The 19371-nt window shown below is 56.9% G+C and overlaps 1 protein-coding gene across 3 annotated transcripts in view; it reads left to right on the top strand.

Annotated features, from left to right (window-relative positions):
- The window catches only part of ST3GAL1 (ST3 beta-galactoside alpha-2,3-sialyltransferase 1), a 91173-nt gene extending 77139 nt beyond the window's left edge, over positions 1-14034 (top strand). For all 3 annotated transcript variants that reach the window (XM_037803221.1, XM_037803223.1, XM_037803222.1), the window contains exons 4-8: positions 2661-2857; positions 3674-3853; positions 5460-5505; positions 7002-7121; positions 9372-14034. In XM_037803221.1, the coding sequence (XP_037659149.1) occupies positions 2661-2857; positions 3674-3853; positions 5460-5505; positions 7002-7121; positions 9372-9545 (717 nt within the window). In that variant the 3' untranslated portion in view covers positions 9546-14034. The remainder of the gene's footprint in view (positions 1-2660; positions 2858-3673; positions 3854-5459; positions 5506-7001; positions 7122-9371) is intronic.
- The last annotated feature ends 5337 nt before the right edge of the window (positions 14035-19371 follow it).

Genomic DNA, 19371 nt, shown 5'->3' with positions numbered 1-19371 from the left:
CTACCTGGCTCTGCCCTCGAGGTACTGTCTCTCTCTGACATCGGAGGAGTCACTTCCTGCCCCAGGCCTCAGTCTCCCCTCTTGCCAATGAAGGACTGGAGCCATCCCAGATTCCTGAAGTTGTGGGTGCCAGGGCAGGGTGGGAAAATAATTCCTGCTTTAATTCTCGTTCAGCACAAGGACTTGAATTTGGCCCAAGATTTCATTATGTGCCTCGGGAGCACTTGCCAGTCTTCTTTCTAGCAGAGGGGGCAGCCTGTGTGGGCAAGCCGCAGGACCCAGCTGGACTGGGAGAACATGCTTTTGTTTGCATTGAATCGTACCATTTACTTCTTTACTTCTGCCAAGGAACCCTTGTGTTCCCTTTGTGCTAGAGACGTGAGGTTCCCTCCTAAAATAAACTTATTTACCTTTTCTTTGCCTTAAGCAATCATTAAAGAAAAGTGAATTGGTTATGTTACAGCGAGGCAATGTGGTGTTGCAGGCTTGTCACCAGTGCCACCGATGCTGCCAACAACCTGCGCTCAACACAGTTCATTCCTGACTTTAAGTTTTCCAAACCGGGCCCTCCGTGGCAAAGCACACAGCAGGTGCTGAGTAGACGCCCTCCTTGGCAAAGCACACAGCAGGTGCTGAATAGATACCCTCCATGGCAAAGCACTCAGCAGGTGCTGAGTAGATGCCCTCTGTAGCAAAGCACACAGCAGGTGCTGAGTAGATGCCCTCTGTAGCAAAGCACACAGCAGGTGCTGAGTAGATGCCCTCTGTAGCAAAGCACACAGCAGGTGCTGAGTAGATGCCCTCTGTAGCAAAGCACACAGCAGGTGCTGAGTAGATGTCCTCCGTGGCAAAGCACTCAGCGGTTGCTCAATAGATACTGTTGCAAGATGAGTTAAAGAACTCTATGTTGTTCCTAATTCAGCATGCACCTGTCGAGCCCCCTGGCCTGGAGAGGTAATGACACAGGGCCAGGGGACACCTTGGCTGTGAGCCGCCTTCCCAGTGGTTATGGCCCCCTGCTGACGTTCCTGCAGGGGACCGGCTGCACGCCCCTACCCTGCTGGTTCTCGGGCTGTGGCCTGGGACCGGCAGTGGCAGCGTCACCTGGAGCCTGTTAGAAACACAGGACCTCGGCCCATGCCAGGCCTGCTGGGTCAGGAGGTGCACACTGGCAAGACCCCCAGTGATTTGTGCGCACGTTCAGGAGTGCAGTGCTGCCCAGGCTGAGCCTGTCAGAAGCAGGTTAACACCTGCTGGATGTTGCTGCCGCTGGCTGTGCCGTGGCACCTGTGCTGGGCTCTTGCTGAGGGTCTCCAGGGCCTCCCCTTTGGGCATTCTGATTCCTCTGTATGAGCTTGGGCACTGGGTGCCCGGGGAACTACCTACACACACGCCTGGCCCCAGCCCCTGCTAGCCATCCCCTTCTCTCCCAGCAATGCCCCACATGGCCCCAGGTTTCAAGGGGCCAGAGGCAGGTGAGTTTCTACAGTCCTCATATGAATTTGGGACAAGTCACTCCACCCACCTGAGCTCCAGAGCGTCCTTGCTCATGACATAGCACCTTGGCCCGTTCCTAGGATCAAATGCAGTTAAGTGCTTCCCGGGAAATCTCTCCAGGGTTTGGCTCTGAGTGAGGAGGCAGAGGCACTGACAGGCGGCCATGCAGCGTGGCCAGAGCACCCGCCGAGATAATGGACAACATGGGAAGTGCAGGGGTGGGGGGATAAATAGGGTGCCTGATTTGCCCCAGTTTGCCTATGACGTTCTCCATTTTAGCACCGAAAGGCCTGGGTCCCGGGGAACCCCTCAGTCCTGGGCAAACCAGGACCTTCGTCACCCTTGAGATAAAACCAGTATTTGACCATTTGTCAGGAGGTGTCTTAGGGCAACCAACTTTGAGCTAGGTCTTAGCAGATGAAAAGAATTTGCTAGGCAGGCACGGGAGGCTTTTGTGTATCCAGCAAAGGGTCAGCTGCTTGATTAGCCCGGCAGTCCTGGGCTGGGGCAAGCTGGGGGTGGGAGGGGTGGGCAGCAGGGCTGGGGAGGTGGCTCAGATGGCCAGCCTGACACTAGCAGAGCTGCCTGCTCCCCACTCATGCTATTAACAGGCTGGAATGGGAACCTGGAGTTGGCAGGACGAGGTGTCCGGGCAAATGCAAGGGGGAGGTTGAGGCTGAGTCCTGGGTTTCTGGCTGTGACCCTCAGCTCGATGTAGGGGCCATTCAGAGAGAAAGGGACCCCAAAGGAGGAGCAGGTAGGGGGAAGATGAGGAATTTCACTTGGGATGTGTGAGTTTGGGGTCTTTTGAGACCAGGTGAGCAGCTGAGGGGCAGTTACAGCCGGGGGGAGGCTCCCTGCCCCTCCTCTTACCTGCCCATGTCCAGCAGCCCCGCTTTCCCCAGTGCCTGGAACAGGAAAACATTTGCAGAATGAATGAACCATCTCTTCCCATTCTGTCTCCCCGGGGAGCCACGGGGCATCTCAGATAGAGGCTGCCTATGTCTGAGCTGCCCCTGCGCCCAACAGAGAGTAGGGGCCACAGGAGGTACCCAGGAGACAGCAGTGTCTTGAGAGTGTCCAGTGGGCAGCGGCAGCTGAGCCCAGCCCGGCCAGAGGCCACAGGACCAGGCCGACCTGTCTCCCTCCTTCCTCTCCCACAGAGGCTCCAGCGGGAGAAGCAGCCCAAGAACTTGAACGACACCATCAAGGAGCTGTTCCAGGTGGTGCCCGGGAATGTGGACCCCGTGCTCAAGAAGGGGTCGGTGGGCTGCCGGCGCTGCGCCGTCGTGGGAAACTCGGGGAACCTGAAAGAGTCCCAGTACGGGCCGCAGATAGACGGCCACGACTTCGTGCTGCGGTGAGCGCCCGGCCCTTACCCCACGTCCACCACGCTGTGCCCAGGGGGCCCCCGCCAGCTGTAGGAGGTGACTCAGCTCAGGGCCTGGAGGTCAGGCTTCCAGTCCCGGTGTGTCCCAACTCACTGGGGAACCCCAGGCCCCTCACTGCACCCTCCAAGCCTCAGTTTCCCCACCTGTGCATTGCAGGGTGGAGATGCACTGGGAAGGCCTCTCTGGAGGCAAAGAAAAGAAGCCACAGCTCAGGGAGCCAGGAGCACAGCATGGAGAGGGCAAGATTGACTTGCAGACTCATGTACAAGCAGGGCTGGGGCTGGTGAGCCTCCAGGGATTTTCTAGAATGGCCTCTTCTTTCTGTTCTGTTTGTCCTTAGACCCCTAGGGCCTGGGTGTACCTGATGCCCAGGGGACCTGTCCATGGTGAGGGGGAAAGGGGTCAGGTTCGGAGTCCAAGACTTGGAGCTCTGTGGCCTTGGACAGCCTCTTTGAGCCCCGGTTCCCTCGATCATAAAATAGGATTATGAGTACCTTCTGGCTACAGCTGCCACCCAGCCTCAACGGTGTGCTTACCCGGCCATGTCAGTCACTTGCACATGGCAGGTGATTAGTACCTGGTGGCACCGTTGGGGCTCACATGAGATCATTTTATGAAGGTGGGAAAAGTGTCTTGATTGGCTCCATTTTATAGATGAGGAAAACGAGGCTGGGACAGGAGAACGACCTGCCCAAGGTCACACTGCAGGCTCACGGGGCTGGGGACTGACCCCAAGGGCAGTGCCCATGCAAGGTGACACGTGTCTCTCTCCCTTCTCCTCCCAGAATGAACAGGGCCCCCACCACGGGGTTTGAGGCCGACGTGGGAAGCAAGACCACCCACCACCTCGTGTACCCCGAGAGCTTCAGGGAGCTCGGGGAGAACGTCAGCATGGTTCTGGTCCCCTTCAAGACCACCGACCTGCAGTGGGTGATCAGCGCCACCACCAAGGGCACCATCTCCCAGTAAGGGCCCCCAGCCGTCTGCGCTCCCCACGCCACGGGAGGGGTGCCTCCTGTCTCCTCAACATGCCGTTCCCAGCAGCTCATGCTGATCCATCGCCCTGAATGATGCCTCCGCTCCCCCAGCCTCCTTCCCAGCAGGCGTGCGCCCCACCTGCCGGCTGCCTTCCCTGGGGGTTTCAACTCAGTCCTTCCATCACCACCTTCCACTACTCTCACCACCCAAAGAAGAAACTCTTCACCCATCAAACAGTGACTCCCTCTTTCCCCGCCCCTCAGCCCCAGGCTTCTTTCATACAAATGGAATCACGTGCGATGTGTCCTTTTGTGTCTGGCTGGTTCCACTCAGCATAAGGTTTTGAAGGTTTGTCCACGTGTAGCATGGGTCAGAACCGCAGCCCTTTCCGTGGCTGACCCACGTTCCATCATGTGGCTGGACGATGCCGCCTGGGCTGCTGGGAACATTGGCGGACAGACGCATGCATCACTTTTAACGGGTTGCAAGCTTTAGCCTCCCTCCTCGTTTGAGTGGGAATGGACCCTAAGATCTGCTTTCCCTGAAATCCTGGAAACTCTTTGGGAGGGGGACCCCACTGGAAAGTACTCAGGCCCTGTCCTTATTTCTAAAGCCCTCCTGGGGTTGGGGGCTGCTTTTCAAGCTGCAAAGCGGCCCTGGGTAGAGGGGAGCGCAGGGGCCCCTGCTCCCCCCCAGAGGCTGGGCAGTGCTGGGCCCATCGGGGGCGGCTGACGTCGTGGTTGGCTTCCTTGAAAGCGAAGGGCACGTGCACTTTCAGAGCCTCCCTTTTGTTCCAGGCTCCGTGTTGCCTCATTAATCCTCTCCCAGCCCTGCAGGGTCCTCATCCTTATCCCGAGGAGGAGGTGGAGGTTTTGCCAAGTGACTTGCCCAGGCCAGACCCCACTCAGAGCTGGGGCCCCCAGCCGGGTCCAGTGCCCCAGGCCCTGCTTCTCTCTGCTCTTTCTGAGGAAAAGTGGCTTTGGTGTCCAGGTTTCTGAGCCTCCTCGTCTGAGGTCCGGTGTCCTAGACAGGGATTCGGTGCAGGCGGTCCTGGCCTGTGCTCTCGGGAGGAGGAGGGAGGCAGGCTAGGGTGGGGGAGCCGGGCTTCCCCTGGACCCCGCGGGCAGCTCTGGAGCGCGAGTTTCCTGGCGGGTCCACCTTGAGGCCAGGGGCCCGGCGTTTACACCTTTATCACCTTTATACCAGGGACATAAAACCTCACAGATGAGAAAGGACAGCTGGGGGCCGTCCCCTGCCAAGGCCCCCATGGGCACGCTGGCCCCTTAAAGGGGTCTCCCCTCTGCTCCTGCAGCCCCTGGGAAGGGCAGGGAGCAAAGCCCTCAGTCACCTTTCCGGGAAGGGGAGAGCAGGTGAGACAGCAGAATCTTCTCGAGCTGGCCAAGGTCGCCCTCTGGTGTCCGTGCTGCGGCCGCGTGGGCTGGGGCAGGGGGTGGCCTTCCTGAGAGAGGACTGTGGCTGGTGGGGGGCTGTCACCCGTTCTCCCTCTCCAGCCCAGAGCTGCACCGCCATAGCTGCATGCCCAGGCAGCCCCGGCCTCCAACCCTCGCTAACCCATGCTCTTCCTCCTTGCAGCACCTACGTGCCCGTCCCCGCGAGGATCAAAGTGAAAAAGAATAAGGTGAGTCGTGGCTCAGGCCCCTCCTCAGAGCTCAAGTCCCTGTGATGACAGAGGCCGCCCCCTCCGCTCTCCACCAGTGTCTGGCTGAGGAGCCCTCAGGCCCCCAGGCTGGTGGCCGCAGCTGCCCCTCCCTGCCCTACTTAGCTTCCCCGCTGGACAGACGTCAGGCACCGGGAGAAGGTTCTCCATGACCAGCGACAGCACCTGGGGGCTGGTCCCAGGTGCAGATCCTCACGCTGAACCAGGAGCCCTGGGCGGGACCGCAGGCTGCCTTGGTCTCCCAGGGCTGCCATGACCTATTACCCCAAACCTGGGGGCTTCAAACAGCAGACACCTGTTCCCTCCCAGTTCTGGAGGCCAGCAGGCTGGAATGAAGGTGTCACAGGGCCACCCTCCCTCCTTGGGCTCTGGGGGACCCTCCCGGCCCTTCCCGCCCTGAGGGCCCCGGTATTCGTGGCTCGTGGCTCGTGGCAGCTTTGCCACAGTCCCTGCCTCCGTCTTCACGTGGCTCCTCTGCCGCCACGTCTTCCTCTTAGAAGGACACTGAGCATTAGCTTAGGGCCCTCCTGTTACCCAGAACAAGCCCATCCTGAGACCCTTCCCTGAGTTATGTCTGCAGAGACCCTTTTTCCCAATAAGGCGCCATTCTCAGGTGCAGGGGGTTAGGCCTTAGGGGTGTCTTTTGGGGACCACCATGCACCCCGCCCCAGAGGGGAGTGAGGGGGCCACATCTGATGTGAAGGGGGCTGGGGGGGCCATGAGGGAGTCAGGGTCTTCCATGGGGGGAGGCTGTGTGAACAGATAGCCCGAGGTGACGGGGGGCAGGGGTCTCTATGCATCTGTTCCTTCTCTCCTGCTCTGGGGGCAGGCCCCAGTTCTGGGTGCTGCGGGGAACTTGCAGGAAGGGCTTGGAGGGCTCCTGTCAGGCGGGCAGGAACAGAACCTTGGGGACCTGAAACTAGGGGCACCCATGGGAGGAGTGGTGATTGCAAAGGAGAGGAGGGGAGGGACAAAAAGCACCCCCTGGCTCAGCCACACTGAACATGTCACTTGGCCTCTTTGTGCCTTGGTTTCCTCATCTGTAGCATCTTGGGTCGTCTTAAAGGTTGGAGGTGATACAGGCCACTTAGCCAGTGGAGGTTCTGAGTGTGACAGGTGGCCCACGTCCCTGCCTCTTGCTGCTCCCTGGAGCCCGCTTCCCTGCCCTCCTGGGTTTTATTCAAATGCTGCTACCTTCTGGGCCAGGCTTCTCTGCAACCCTCACCCCCAGCGCTTAGAATCCTTCTCTGCTTTTTTCTCTCTGTAGCTCGTTTCGCCTTCTAGCATTTTCCGTAGCTTAGTGATTTAGGGTATTGCCCATCTTTTCCCATGAGCATGGAAGCACCAAGAGCACAGGGGCGTCTGTCAGTTTTGCACACTGTTGTGCCCCGTGCTCAGTGTCATCGGTGACCAGCTCTCACTAATGGCTGTGTCCACCCCCCACCCCCCACCTGCAGATCCTGATCTACCACCCAGCATTCATCAAGTACGTCTTTGACAGCTGGCTGCAGGGCCACGGGCGGTACCCATCCACGGGTATCCTCTCGGTCATCTTCTCGCTGCACATCTGTGATGAGGTATGCACCAGCCCCCGTGCCAGCCGCGTTCCCAACAGCACAGAGCCTCTGGGTCTCACTGCCAGCTCCAGGGGTGGGTCTGGGGCAGGCACTCCCCTTCAGGAAGCTCAGCTCCCATTGCTCTACAGTGGGGTTTCCAGTGCTTCCTCCTCAGGGTGTTGGAAGGAGTAACAAAATGCCCCACAGGAAATGGGACAAGCTGCCAACGAGTCCCCACTCAGCACTCGACCTCCCAAGACAGAGCTGGGCCGACGGCCAGCAGCTCACGTGAGGGGCAGCACAGAGGCTGATTCTAACTGGGAGGGTCCAGGGCAGCGGTGCTCGGCCTTGGTTGCACCTTAGAATCATCTGCAGAGCTTTTCAAAACCCCAGTGCCCAAGCCACATGCCAGCCCAATGTCACCAGCATTTCAGGGGTGAGAATCGGGCATCAGGGCTTTTAAATGTTCTCAGGGGGTTCTGCTCTGCACTAAGGTTGGAAACCAGTGACCTTGCGGAAGTGTGTTTCCCACATGGCTTCCCCTTGTGTCGGCTCTGTGCCCAGTTCCCCTAGGTGATGTGGGAAGCTGGCTGTAACCCTGGGCAGAGTGGCAGATGAGGGACAGGCCTCTGCCTTCCTCACTGGCCCTGGGTTCAGACAGGGCACTTGGAGAACACCTCTTATCACATACAGCTCACCCTCATCCCAGCCACCTGGCTCAGGGTTGGAAACCCAGAGAGGAGTCGAGGCAGGTGCAAGACAGGCCCCGCAGCCTCTGCCTCAGTTGTCCTGTCACCACCTCCCTCGCCCCAGCTAGCCGGAAATCTGGGCCACGCTGCACATGTGCTCTCATCTCCCCACTCGAACTGCTAGTCACGCAGCCCGTGGGGTTAGAAATGTGACTCCTGTCCCTTCCCGCCTGCCCAGCCCTAATGTCCCTGCCTGGGGGTGGGCCCAAGGCCAGGCCAGCACTCCCCAAAATCACCGCACTTGCCCGGAAGCTTCCTCGGCCCCCAGTGTGCCCCCCACCTGCAGCCTGGAGAGCATCGCCTCTGCCTGGAAGCCCCTGGGCCCCCTTCCTGCTCATCTAATACTCGTTTTCCAAGGCCCAGCTTGGTGTCACCTCCCGGAGGAGCTTTCTCTCGGCTGCCAGGTCGTGGTTCCTCCCTCCTCTGTGGGGGCCCCGGAGTGAGCCCCCGTCCCACTGTCTTAGTTTGCCAGACTGTTAGGACCAACTCCACACAGAGGCTTCAACAACAGGAAGTTACTGGCTCACAGTTTTGAGGCTAAGAAGTCCCAAATCAAACTACCAGCCAGGGTGGCTTTCTCCTGGGTCTGGAGCCCGCGGGTGTGGCTGCCGGCCACCCTTGCTCGTAACGCTGCCTCCCGTCACACGGCGAGGTCCTCTGCTGTCTGGCCCTTGTGACTTCGGGTCCTCTTAGAAGGCCTCAGTGCTAGGGAGTGAGGCCCCTGATTCAGTTGGGCCCCACATTAACTGGAAGTAACATCCCCAAAAGGTCCTGCTTTCAGTGGGTGTGATTAAGACCAGGAGCGTCTTGGGGCACACGTCAGATTCTGAGCTCCAGGGGTTGAGACCTGACCCCTGTGTCCCCAGTTTCCCTCACACCCACCCACCCGGGCGTCCTGAGACAGGTCTGCCTGGCCACCTTCTGTGCTAGAATCTTAGACAAGTGTTGACACAGAGTAAGTGTCCATGTGTGTCACGTGTGTACGGGGCCAGTGAATGCCCTGCTCCAGGTGTATATCAGCCCAAGGGAAGCAAAGAATCGGCACCTACTCTGAGCCCTGGTGGTGGTCCTTATTCTTGGCCCATTTTCCAGATGAGAAAAGTGAGGCTCCAAGAAGTGATCTGATGTGCCCAGGGTTCACCTGTGAGCGGCAGAGCTGGGACTTGAGGCCTCCAACTTAGCTCCAAAGCCCTGCTCCCGACTCCCCTCCCCTCTGCCCCCTCCCTTGCCTCCTCCAGCCTTGAAAGAGGCCGTGCTTGCCCGGGAATTGAAACCCACCCCCCAGGACCACCCACTCAGTAGTGTCACATTGTGTCCTCTGAGCTTGGACTTGAGCTTCACTTAAACTTCTCTTGGCTTCCCCCAGCCCCTGGGAGGCCCAGGAATCTAACGATGTGTTTCTGTAGTTCCTGGAGAATGGTATTCACAGTAGCCTCAGATTGTGGGGTGCCTGGGGTCCCCTTTCTTAGTGGCTCTGCCTGTAGCCCCTCTGCCTGGCTCTCACCCTTGCTCTGCCCCCCAGGTGGACCTGTACGGGTTTGGAGCAGACAGCAAAGGGAACTGGCACCACTACTGGGAGAACAACCCATCGGCAGGGGCTTTTCGCAAGACCGGGGTGCACGATGGAGACTTTGAGTCCAACGTGACAGCCACCTTGGCCTCCATCAACAAGATCCGCATCTTCAAGGGGAGATGACGCTGGCAGGGGTCAAGGACCCACACCTCCGTCGGCTCCCCTGTTTCCAGCCTCAGCAGCTCGCCAGAGCCTTCCGCCCCGGAAGCTCCGAGAGCCAGCCTCAGGGGTGTACCTGGCGCCCCTCCCAGCCACTTGCACCCCAGGTCACCCAGCTCTGCAGAGCAAGCCTCCGAATCACTCTTGGGTCGGGGGAGTTTCTCCCTCCTTCTGTTCCAGATCTGGGGAAGATGGGGAGACACTGCGAGAGGCCCGGTCTCAAAGCTCTCAAGTTGTTTTGGCTTCCGGGAGTGGGGATGGCAAACGCTGAAGACTCCCATGTTCCTGAAGCAAAGGACGCTATTCCAGTGAAGACGGAAAGAGAGGCCTTCCCCCACGGAGGGGTCCGGGGCTGGCTCTAGCTCTGATTCTTGCTGGGATGTTTCCGGGTGAGGATTACCTCAAGCACAGAGCCAGGTTGGGACCACGTAGGCACAGGGCAGGAAGGGCCAACTGTTGCCTTCCCTTCCAGAAGCATAGCCTGGCCTCTGCCTTGCTGTTACTGCCCTGCCTTCCCTTCCTTCCCCAGCTGTCATTCATCATGGCCAGGAGAGGCTTTGCAAGGCGTTTCCGACTGCTGGAGATGTCTTCTCTGCAAACAGAGGTCCCCTTGATTAATCAATCTTTGTCATTATAATTATGGCTGAGAGCAGGTCTGACTACTTCCACGTGCCTTGCCTTTGTATCGGGGAAAGAAACGCCCACCTTGGCTGCAAGGAGCCCAGAACACTGACTTGGGAGAGGAGAACTTTCCAGGTTTCCTGAGCCAGCGCCTGAGTTGGGACAAATCTCTGATGACACTCGATGCCATGCAGAGAGCTTCAGCCATGGAAAACCCACTCTTACTTTTAAAGACTATTGGCTTTGGTGCCTGTAACCTTCCACGACCGCGTGGAAGGCTCAGCGTCCAGCACTTTCCCCGCGAGCCTGCACTCTGGAGGGGTCCTGGGGCCAGTGCAGGCGGTCCAAGAGAAGGTGACAGGCAGAGCAGGGGATGTCATACCTCATCTTCTCATTGCCCCGCTGCTCTCTTCCTTCCTTCTCAGCCTTCCTGATTATTTATTGATTTTTTTTAAATTCAGCTGACATTTTGTGCATGCTGGCTCTGTTCCTGCCCTGGTGTTGTAATTAGGCTTGCTATTTTTTCACCAGGCAGCTAGGGGTTGGAGGAGCTTGAAGGAAGGTTCCCATGAATCCCCGGGCTTGGGAGCTCCCTACAATTTGGGGGCTCCCTACAATTTGGGGGCTCCCTAGTGGGAGGAATCCTGTGTCATTGGGTGGGCAGGTATGTGGGATGCTCTCAACCTCCCTCCCTTCCAGCCCCACTTTCCGTCTTTCTCACCGTGGGCTTGGATTCAGTCTCAGGCTAGGAATCTCCAAAGCTCTGCAAAGCCCCCTTGGGGCTGGGTGGTGAGGTGGAGAGCCCAGGGCTAGGAGGCCAGTGATTTTCTACTCTAGTTATTGAAGTTCAATCAGAGAAACCACTTTTCCCATGAAGCATCTTCCTAGGAGGCTGGTGCTGCTTGGGGAGCTGCACAGGCTCCCGGTGGAACACCGAGGGCCTGGCCTGGAGCCCACGGGCACTGGGTCACCCGAGCTCTCAGGCAAGTACACTCTCACCATCTCCGTGTCTTCCTCTGCAAACTGGGATGGAGGAGTTAGGAGCACTGGGGGGCCATTATCAGGGGCCTCTGATGGCTTTGGGTCGTTCACAAGAGACCCAGAAATTGTCTGCCAAGCTGGTGTGTACGTGTGTGTGTTTCTGAGTCTGCATGTGAGCATTTTTCTGGGGAGTGGGTCCATAGGTTTTATTCTTAAAGAGTTTCAGGATCCAGAGAGTGTTTTATAAGCAAAGCAAGCCAAAAAAAAAAAAAAAAAGAAAAAATTTCCAGCTTTAAAATCTTCTAAAAGTTAAGGACTTGATAATTAAGGCTCCTAAATGGCTGTGAGGTCACTATTCCAAATATATCTGGTAAGGCTAGCGCTCAGAGCAGTTCTTGATGTGAAGTACTGGCAGACCTTTTGTGGTTGGTGGAAAGGATGAGCCTTGAGATAAATGGACGCTGATACAGAGAGCAAGTGTTGATTCCTGAATGCTTCCTCTTCTCCCAAGAGCCGAGTTTATTTAGGGATGAGGGGTTCAGAGTGAGCAATCTACTTATTTGGGTCTTACTGAGTGAGAAGAGGTTCCCCAAAGTGAAGACATGTCCCAGTCTGAGCTTGACGTGACCTGGGATGGCTGCCAGGGCTCCAGCCAGCCCCCCCCCCCCCGCTAGAATATTAAAGCTGCGGGACCTCCCGGCCCACTGAAACAAGCTCTCCCCTTTCACAGATGCGAAAACCCAGACCCAAAGAAAGGCAGTGACTTGCAGAAGTGAGCCAGTTGTGCCAGATTCAAACAATTTGGAGGAAGAATAGGATGCGACTGGCCCTGTGTTCAAAGTGCCCAGGGATGGGCTTTCCCAATAAGATTCCTTCCAAAATTGCCAAAAATGTCACCAGAACCCAGATATTGGACTGGTCCTGCTGTCCACCACCAAGCTTCACCCTCAGACCACCCACTGTGGCCCTCAGGGAGCTCTTGTTTCCACCTTCCCACACCACACCATCCCTAGGAGATGAGTTTCTCTTCCCCATAGCCCCAGCAAACATCTCTTTGTGTCTCGGCTTATCAGTGGACACTTTTCCAGATAACAGCTAACCTTTATGGCTTAAGCCAAAGGGGACCCATCCCTGGGTGAGTGTGGCTAAGGATTGGGCAGCACTGCTTTCCAGAGGGGAGTTGGGGTACTGTTGGCAGGAAAATGAGTCCCACTTGCCATGGAGGCCCTTGCGTGTCCAACACACTCAGAGTGGGGGCAGGGGCAGGATGCTCACCTGGGGCCCCCTGTCCATTCTGCAGGCAGAGAGATCCCTGCACACCAGCCCCAGGCCCTGGGCAAGGACAGAGGGGTCCTGGCCTGCAGCAAACAGTGGCTGGAGCCAGGCAGGTCCTGACGAGGGTGATCCGAGGGATCTCGGCAACATCCCGGACATCGGCGTCCCCCTGGTGGGCCAGGAGGCCGACTTCCCAGAGCTGGAGACCCTGCAGCCCCCTGGGAACCTCTGCTTCCCCGTCTTCTGTCCTCACCCACTTGTTAGGGGAGAAAGGAGAGCAGAGTCATAGCCTTCCCCCTTCCCACCCCCCCCCCCACCACCACCCCAAGGGATCTGGGGCAGAGAAGCACATTCTTAAATTGATGCCTTCTGGACTCTGGCTTTGTCGGGCATCGTCTGGCAAACCTTACCCAGCTGGGCCTAGCAGGAGAGGCAGGGTAGAAGGCATCAGGATGTTAGACATGGACACCAGGAAAGAAGGTGGAGAGGGCAGTTCAGCCCTGGATGGTTTGTGACTCGGAGGCTCTGATGGAACCCCATCTCTGCTGTGTGACCGAGCTTCACGGCCTGTGCGGTGTTTGCCTTGACAGTTCTCTTCAAGGCAGCCCAGACCCAAAGAAAAATGGGAAACAGCAAATAACGTGCTCTCCCTCATTCAGTTATGATCTAAACCGCTCCCTTCGGGGACGCCCAGCCTCTGAGTGGCCACTGTCTAGCCCTCAACAGCTGGACTCCAGCCAGCTGCCATCAGGAACCACAACTGTCCTTGTCCCCCTCAGGCTCTCAGAGGGGCAGAGCATCTGCTGTGGCCGTCTGGTCTGCAGCAGATGTGGCCATAGGCTGGTTGCCCCCGAGAATCCTCCCTTGTGGGCTGGGCTAACAAGTTTTGAGAGAGAGTCAACCTTCCTCGTTTGTCTTGAAAATACCTGCTCTTCTGTCCCTAGGGTGTGACGTGACACCTCTGTGCCAAGAAGAGGGGCTGTAAGGAGGAAAAAGCAGAGAGAGGCAGAGCAGCGTCTCACGGTTTTATCAGTATCAGGGCATTACCAGCTTTTTTTTGTACTAAAAGAGCACTGACTTTCCCAGCTTGTGTTAAAGCCTCCTGTTTTCCCCTCCAGCCAATCAGACGGTTTCATAGTTGTGTTGAAACCAAGCACCTTGCTCAGCTCTTTCCACGGTGCAGAATTGCACTGGTTGTCCACTTGCGAAGGTCCTGAGCTGTGATGTGGGCTTTAACTTGTGTCAGGAACCCCCCAGCCCTGTGAGCATGAGTCTGGGTCCTTCCCCTCCTTCCTGCCCAGTCACTTTAGCACTTCACTGAATTCACTCTCAAAGCCAAAGTTTCTTGAGCACTTTTTCTCTTTTGTGGTCTTGTTTTGTTGGTGTTTTAAGATATGCATTCTGGCCCCTGCCCCCTGCCCAGCTCCCTATGTGTTTTGCAGCTGAGCCTTACTCTAGATGGATTTTGAATGGAGTAAGCAAGAGTCTACCCTCGGCCCCTGATCTGTTTTATTTATTGTTAAACATTTCCAATGATCGAGATCAAAGTGAATAAAAAAAAAGCTATTTTATCGTTTTGGTGTGTTTGTCGGTTTTCTGCAAGGGCGTTGTGCATTCTACTTTGGGGAGCTTTCCTTGGCTCTGCCCCTCCATTGAGGAGTTGTCAGCCCGAAAACAGTGTGTATTTCACCTCCAGACAGCCCCCTGGGGTTGCTGCCCGCCCCTGCCAGCTGCTCCGTTCCTGAGACCCAGCTAGCCTTGGCACTCTCCAACACAGCTCCGCCTCTCCCTGCTGTGTGCTGGCGGCAAGCCCCCCAACCTCTCTGAACCTCACCTGTCAAATGGGCCGTGAGAATGGAAAGCATCTCAGGAGGCAGAATACATGCCAGCTGATGGGGGCATTCATTGAATGAAATAGCCTCTGTCCTGGCTAAAGCCACCCCGTCTGTACCCCCACTCCCAACAGGTGGGCATACCCATGGATGGACTCGGATAGGGTCCAAAGTTGACACAAAGCTCCCATTTGGGATTTTAAAAAATAGATCCAGAAATCCCAGTTTGGGGGCTCTGTAATGTAAAATGAGTGTGAATAACAATAATACCTTCCAATTTGGGTAGCACTTCACATTTGGCAAAACACCTCCTGACCATGATCTTGAATTCTCACAACAGCCCTGCAGGACCAGTGAATGGTCTGGTCTCTGGGCTTCCAAATGCAGAAATGAGTGCAGAGAGCCTGAAGGCAGTGAGGGCAGAGGTAGATTCACACCCAGGCCTTCCCCTCCTGCTCTGGGGCTTCCTGTCTCTGCTTCTGCTTGCCCTCAGCCAGGACAACACCCCCCAATTTCACATGAGAAGCGGGTTGGTGGTGCAGAGCTCAGCACAAATGCCCTGGAGCCAGGCTGGCTGGTTTCCTCCTAATAAAGCTGTGTGAGTTTGAGCAAGTCACTCAACCTCTCTGAGCCCTCTTATGCATGAAGCTGGGATGATGCAGTCACCTGTCTGTAGACACCCCTTGAGGATGAGATGAAAGTCCACATGCAAAGGGCTTAGAAAAGAGCCTGGCACAGAGAAAGCATAACTAGTGCCAGCTAGTAGGACATGCAGAACATGAGGGGGGAAGGAGCAGCCAGCAAGTTGCTTCAGCGAGGCCCCATCCACCTGCCTCATCACCCGCCCTCCCTCTCAGCATCTCTCCTTGCCTCTGTCTGACCCCATTGCTCCGGGGCCTTCTTGCCCCTGCATTTTGTCCGAGCTGCTGCTTTGGCTGTGAAACCCCCTTTCCTCCTTCTCCCGTCATATCTCTGTGGTCTCTCCCTCCCAGAGCTCTATAGCATCTGTTAACCCGCTCCCCCACCCCTCCACTCCATCGGACCTGGCTCCTCCTCCCCAGGCTCAAACTCGCCTCTGGTGAACTTAAGGTAAAGCTGCCGTGTGGACAGTTGGCCACAAAGGGGAGACACAGCACAGGCCACTGGGGACTTGGTTGGGAGGTGCCAGGAGCTGCCACCTGCCCCTGCGCGTCCACACCCGGTCGCAGCCCGGAGCCCCAGAAGAGAGAGAAACCAGCCGGGGCCATCCCTGGGGAGTCCTGAGGGCCTGAAGGCATTTCTTCAAGATGCTCCAGGCTCCTGCCCGGAGATGGGAGCCAGGAGGCAGAGCCCACCCTGCTTCTACCCAACTCCCATCCCTCCCATTAAACAGGCCCTCCTGGGATCTGGTCTTGGGCACCCTGAGAAAGCCAGGAACCCTTGGGGGCGTCCTCCTGGGTATACCACCCTCTCTACCCCCCAGCCTGCTCCAAAGTGTGTGTCATTTCTCAACAATGAATAAGAGCGTTCTACTTTTTACTCTATAAGGATTTTAAGACCTGCAGAAGGATGAAAGGAGAGTGTAGTGACCCACGTGCCCATCCCCAGGTGCAGCAGTCGTTGCCATGTTTTCCTCACATGCCTCCTCATCTTTCTTTGTCTTCTGTGGTGGTTGATTTTCTGTAGTGATCGGATGCACGCCCAGCCTCCCATTGCCCAGTGCGCGTGAATGGACACCCCTGAGAGGTGTCCATCCTACCCCGCTATGCTGCCCCTAACAAAGATGGCGGTGGGTCCCCGAGCCCTTGGAACCAGTCCAGGTGGGGTCCTCCCCGGCTCTCCTCTGAATGCCTTTGGCAGTTGACTTGTGGACACCACGAATCACTAATGGTCACATCACAAAATGACAAGGGTTATGTTCACCTGTTCAGAGGTGTGCCCCTTACCAAGTGGCAGGGGGCCGTGTGAGGTCCAGGACCCCTAGGCTGTAGGGGACTTGGGCACGCAAGGCCCCAACAGATGCGTGGATTCCTCTGCCCAGCGGGGAAGGGCTGGCTGCTGTGTCTGCTCCATCTGCTTCCTCTCTACCCGTCTCACCATCACCCTGGGGGTAGGGTTCAAACGCCCCTACCTCCATGTCCAGCTGTGGGAATGAGGACAAGTGTCTGCTTATCTGTCCCTGTCATTCCCCTTCTCTAACACCCATCCCTGGACCTGTCCACACCTGGAGCCCCAGGACCCGGGTGAAGCATCTTCCGGCTCCAGAAGCTGAAGCTCTCCTGGTAGTCTGCAGCTGAAATATCAGGTCCTCAGAGAACTTGCGAGTCCCAGGCTAGCTGCTTCTCTGGGTCACTGCCCCTCACATCTTAGCCCCTCCCCAACTGTAGTATTTTGTGGGCACCTGAAATGGTCCCAGGATTGACTGACCCCTGGACCCCCATCCCTCTGCCACCGATCGAACCTACGTGACCTCAGGCCCCTGGGGGCTTCGGTTTCCTCCCCTGCAATCTGGAAGTCACTCTAATATCTACCTCGATAGATGGATGTAAGGGACCAGTTAGTGAGCTTATGCGGGCAGCTCAGACCCGGTGGTGGAGGGGCTGAGTGGAGGAAGGTAACCTTCCATCCCTCTCCTGGGTGCCGCCACTGGCTCGCCTTTCTAGCTGGTAATAGGGGACAAGAGGTCAGCTTGGTGAGATGAGGAAGAGGTCAGTGGAGATTTTGCTGCTCTTCTGAGCAGCACTTTCCAATCCACCTTGACCCAAAGAACAGTTACCGTTTCGACTCCAACGACCTGGCTCCCGAATCCATCGCTCAGCTCAGAGCCCGTAGGGGAAAGGGGATGGAGCTCCTAAACACGAGCCACTCAGAGACAGAGATTGGGCTTCCTGGGCCAGGGATAACTGAAGTCCTAGGTGGGGATGGGGAGCTGCTGGGAGGGGACGGGAGTGACAAGGAGGAGAACCAGGCCAGGATATGGTGAGCGAGCAGCCAGAGAGCTCGCGGGTCCATGGGGCAGGTGGGGACTTTGAGGCCATGGGAGACCATTTCAAGGGGAAACGAGGCCTCTTGGTGTCACCATCCCCGAGCGGAGGGCAGTCACTCAGGGCTGTGGCAAGAGCAGGCTGGGGCGGGGGTGGCATAGGATGTTGGGGAACTAGGCCGGACCAGAATTGGAGTCATCGGAAACCAGAATGTAAAGAGAGAGGGGGTATTCCAGGAGGGCACCCAGGAGAAGGAGAGAGAGGGCTAGAGCTGGAGGGGGCAGGGCTTAAAGGAGAAACCTTTTAATGGAAGAGGTTGGAGCAGTCTTAAATGTTGCAAAGAAGGAGGCAGTAGAGGATAGGAGAGAGGATACAGGAGAGAAAAGTAGTGACAGATGGACAGGGTCCCCAAGAGAGGCAAGGGGCTGGAGAGACCCCTGTCTCCATTACAGGAGGATGGTGGGAGGCCAGGGCAGGTACCCAGCAGCTGGTGGCTTTGGTGTCACGACATTGAGGGGGTTGCCATCTTTTAGCTTCATTTTCTCCTGGAGCTGAGGGAGGTTGTGAGCTGAGAGGCTGGAAGGCTGTGGTCATGTGGCATCTGAATGAGTGGTTTCCAGGATTCCAGGTGACGGAGAGCAGTAGGAGGTGAGTTAGATCCAGGATCTGGCAGAAAATGGCAGTAGCAGCAAAGAAGGGTGTTTTAGGGGCATAAAATCCAGAAACATGGGTGTGGGGCAATGAGAACCCAAGTGCCCATGGCCGACACTGCAGCTTGGAGCTGGACAAGAGCAGGCTCAGAGGGAGATGGTGGCAGGGGACAGAGCTGCTTGTCCCAGGCTCCTCGGGGAATGGTCCACACGTCCAGGTAAGCAAGCTCGCCTCTTTCCAGGCCCCTGGCCCACAGAAGACCCTGGAAATAAGGGGTAGTGGTGTTTCCAGTTCTGATTGTGCTGTTTAGAGCCCTCTGAAAGGGGTGTTGGTGTTTGACCTGTTGCCGTGGAAACGTGACTGTCCAGACCCCTGGATAGGCAGGTCCAACTGCCCCTGGGGACTTGAGACTTCGGAGAGCTCCTTCCCTGGACGTTCTAGGACATTTGGACTGGCTTTCGTGACACTTTGCTCCAGACGGTGGCCTGCCATTGGTGTGGCTTTGTAGACTGCTGGACAAGTTCTTCCTTTTCGTAAGCCTCCCAGAGCCTCCTGTACTGAAAAGGAATAAGGAATTCCGACGGGCCTCCCTTAGGTGTATGTGTGCTTTGAAAGTACAGAGGGCCTCCAGGGGCCGGGGGCCGGAGAGGAGGGAACCCTGCTTTCTGCCATCAGCAGGTCACAATCCAGGGGGGCGGGCAGCCCGACAGTGGCAGCACCCCATGGGAAGTGGGGCTCACTGATGATGACCCCACTTCCCTTCCCGGGCCACTCTCGTGGGCTCGGTGCTCTCCCTTCCTTCCCCTCATCTGGTCCTGCAGCACCCACCGAGAGACGCCGTTCCCTCTCCCTCTGGGGGAGACGGGAAGAGGTTGGGTAACTTGCCCACGAAGAAGGGGTGTGGCCGGGAGGTGGAAAGCTAGGGGCAGGCTCCGTGAGCCCTGGCTAATGACGATACGTGCCCATTCCCCCCAGAGGCGACGGGGACCTTCAGCTTTGCTCCAGGCTCTCTGTCCTGTGTTGACCATGTGGGGTGCTGCATCCATGCTGACCCCTGGCCCAGGGCTGGACAAGACTGCCTGCACTGCGAGGCTCGGCCACCAGAGGGCGCCGCCGTCCACCATCAGCCCCTTCAACGCAGACCCAGCAGGGGGTTGAAAGCACCTGAGTAAAGGCACACACCTGTGTATAATGTCAGACCTTAAAGGACCTTGGCCCTTTATGTCACCATGTCCAACCCCCTCCAGATAAGGAGATTGATTTTTTTAATTCATTTTTATTGAGATATATTCACATACCATGCAGACATACAAAGCATACATTCCATTGTTCATAGTACCATTATATAGTTGTGCATTCATCATCAAAATTAATTTTTGAACATTTTCATTACCACACGCACAAAAATAATAATGAAAATTAAAGTGAAAAAGAACAATTAAAGTAAAAAAGAGAACACGATGCTTT

Source organism: Choloepus didactylus, chromosome 14, assembly GCF_015220235.1.
Source record: "Choloepus didactylus isolate mChoDid1 chromosome 14, mChoDid1.pri, whole genome shotgun sequence".
Taxonomy (NCBI): domain Eukaryota; kingdom Metazoa; phylum Chordata; class Mammalia; order Pilosa; family Megalonychidae; genus Choloepus; species Choloepus didactylus.
This window is presented reverse-complemented; position numbering and strand designations above follow the sequence as displayed.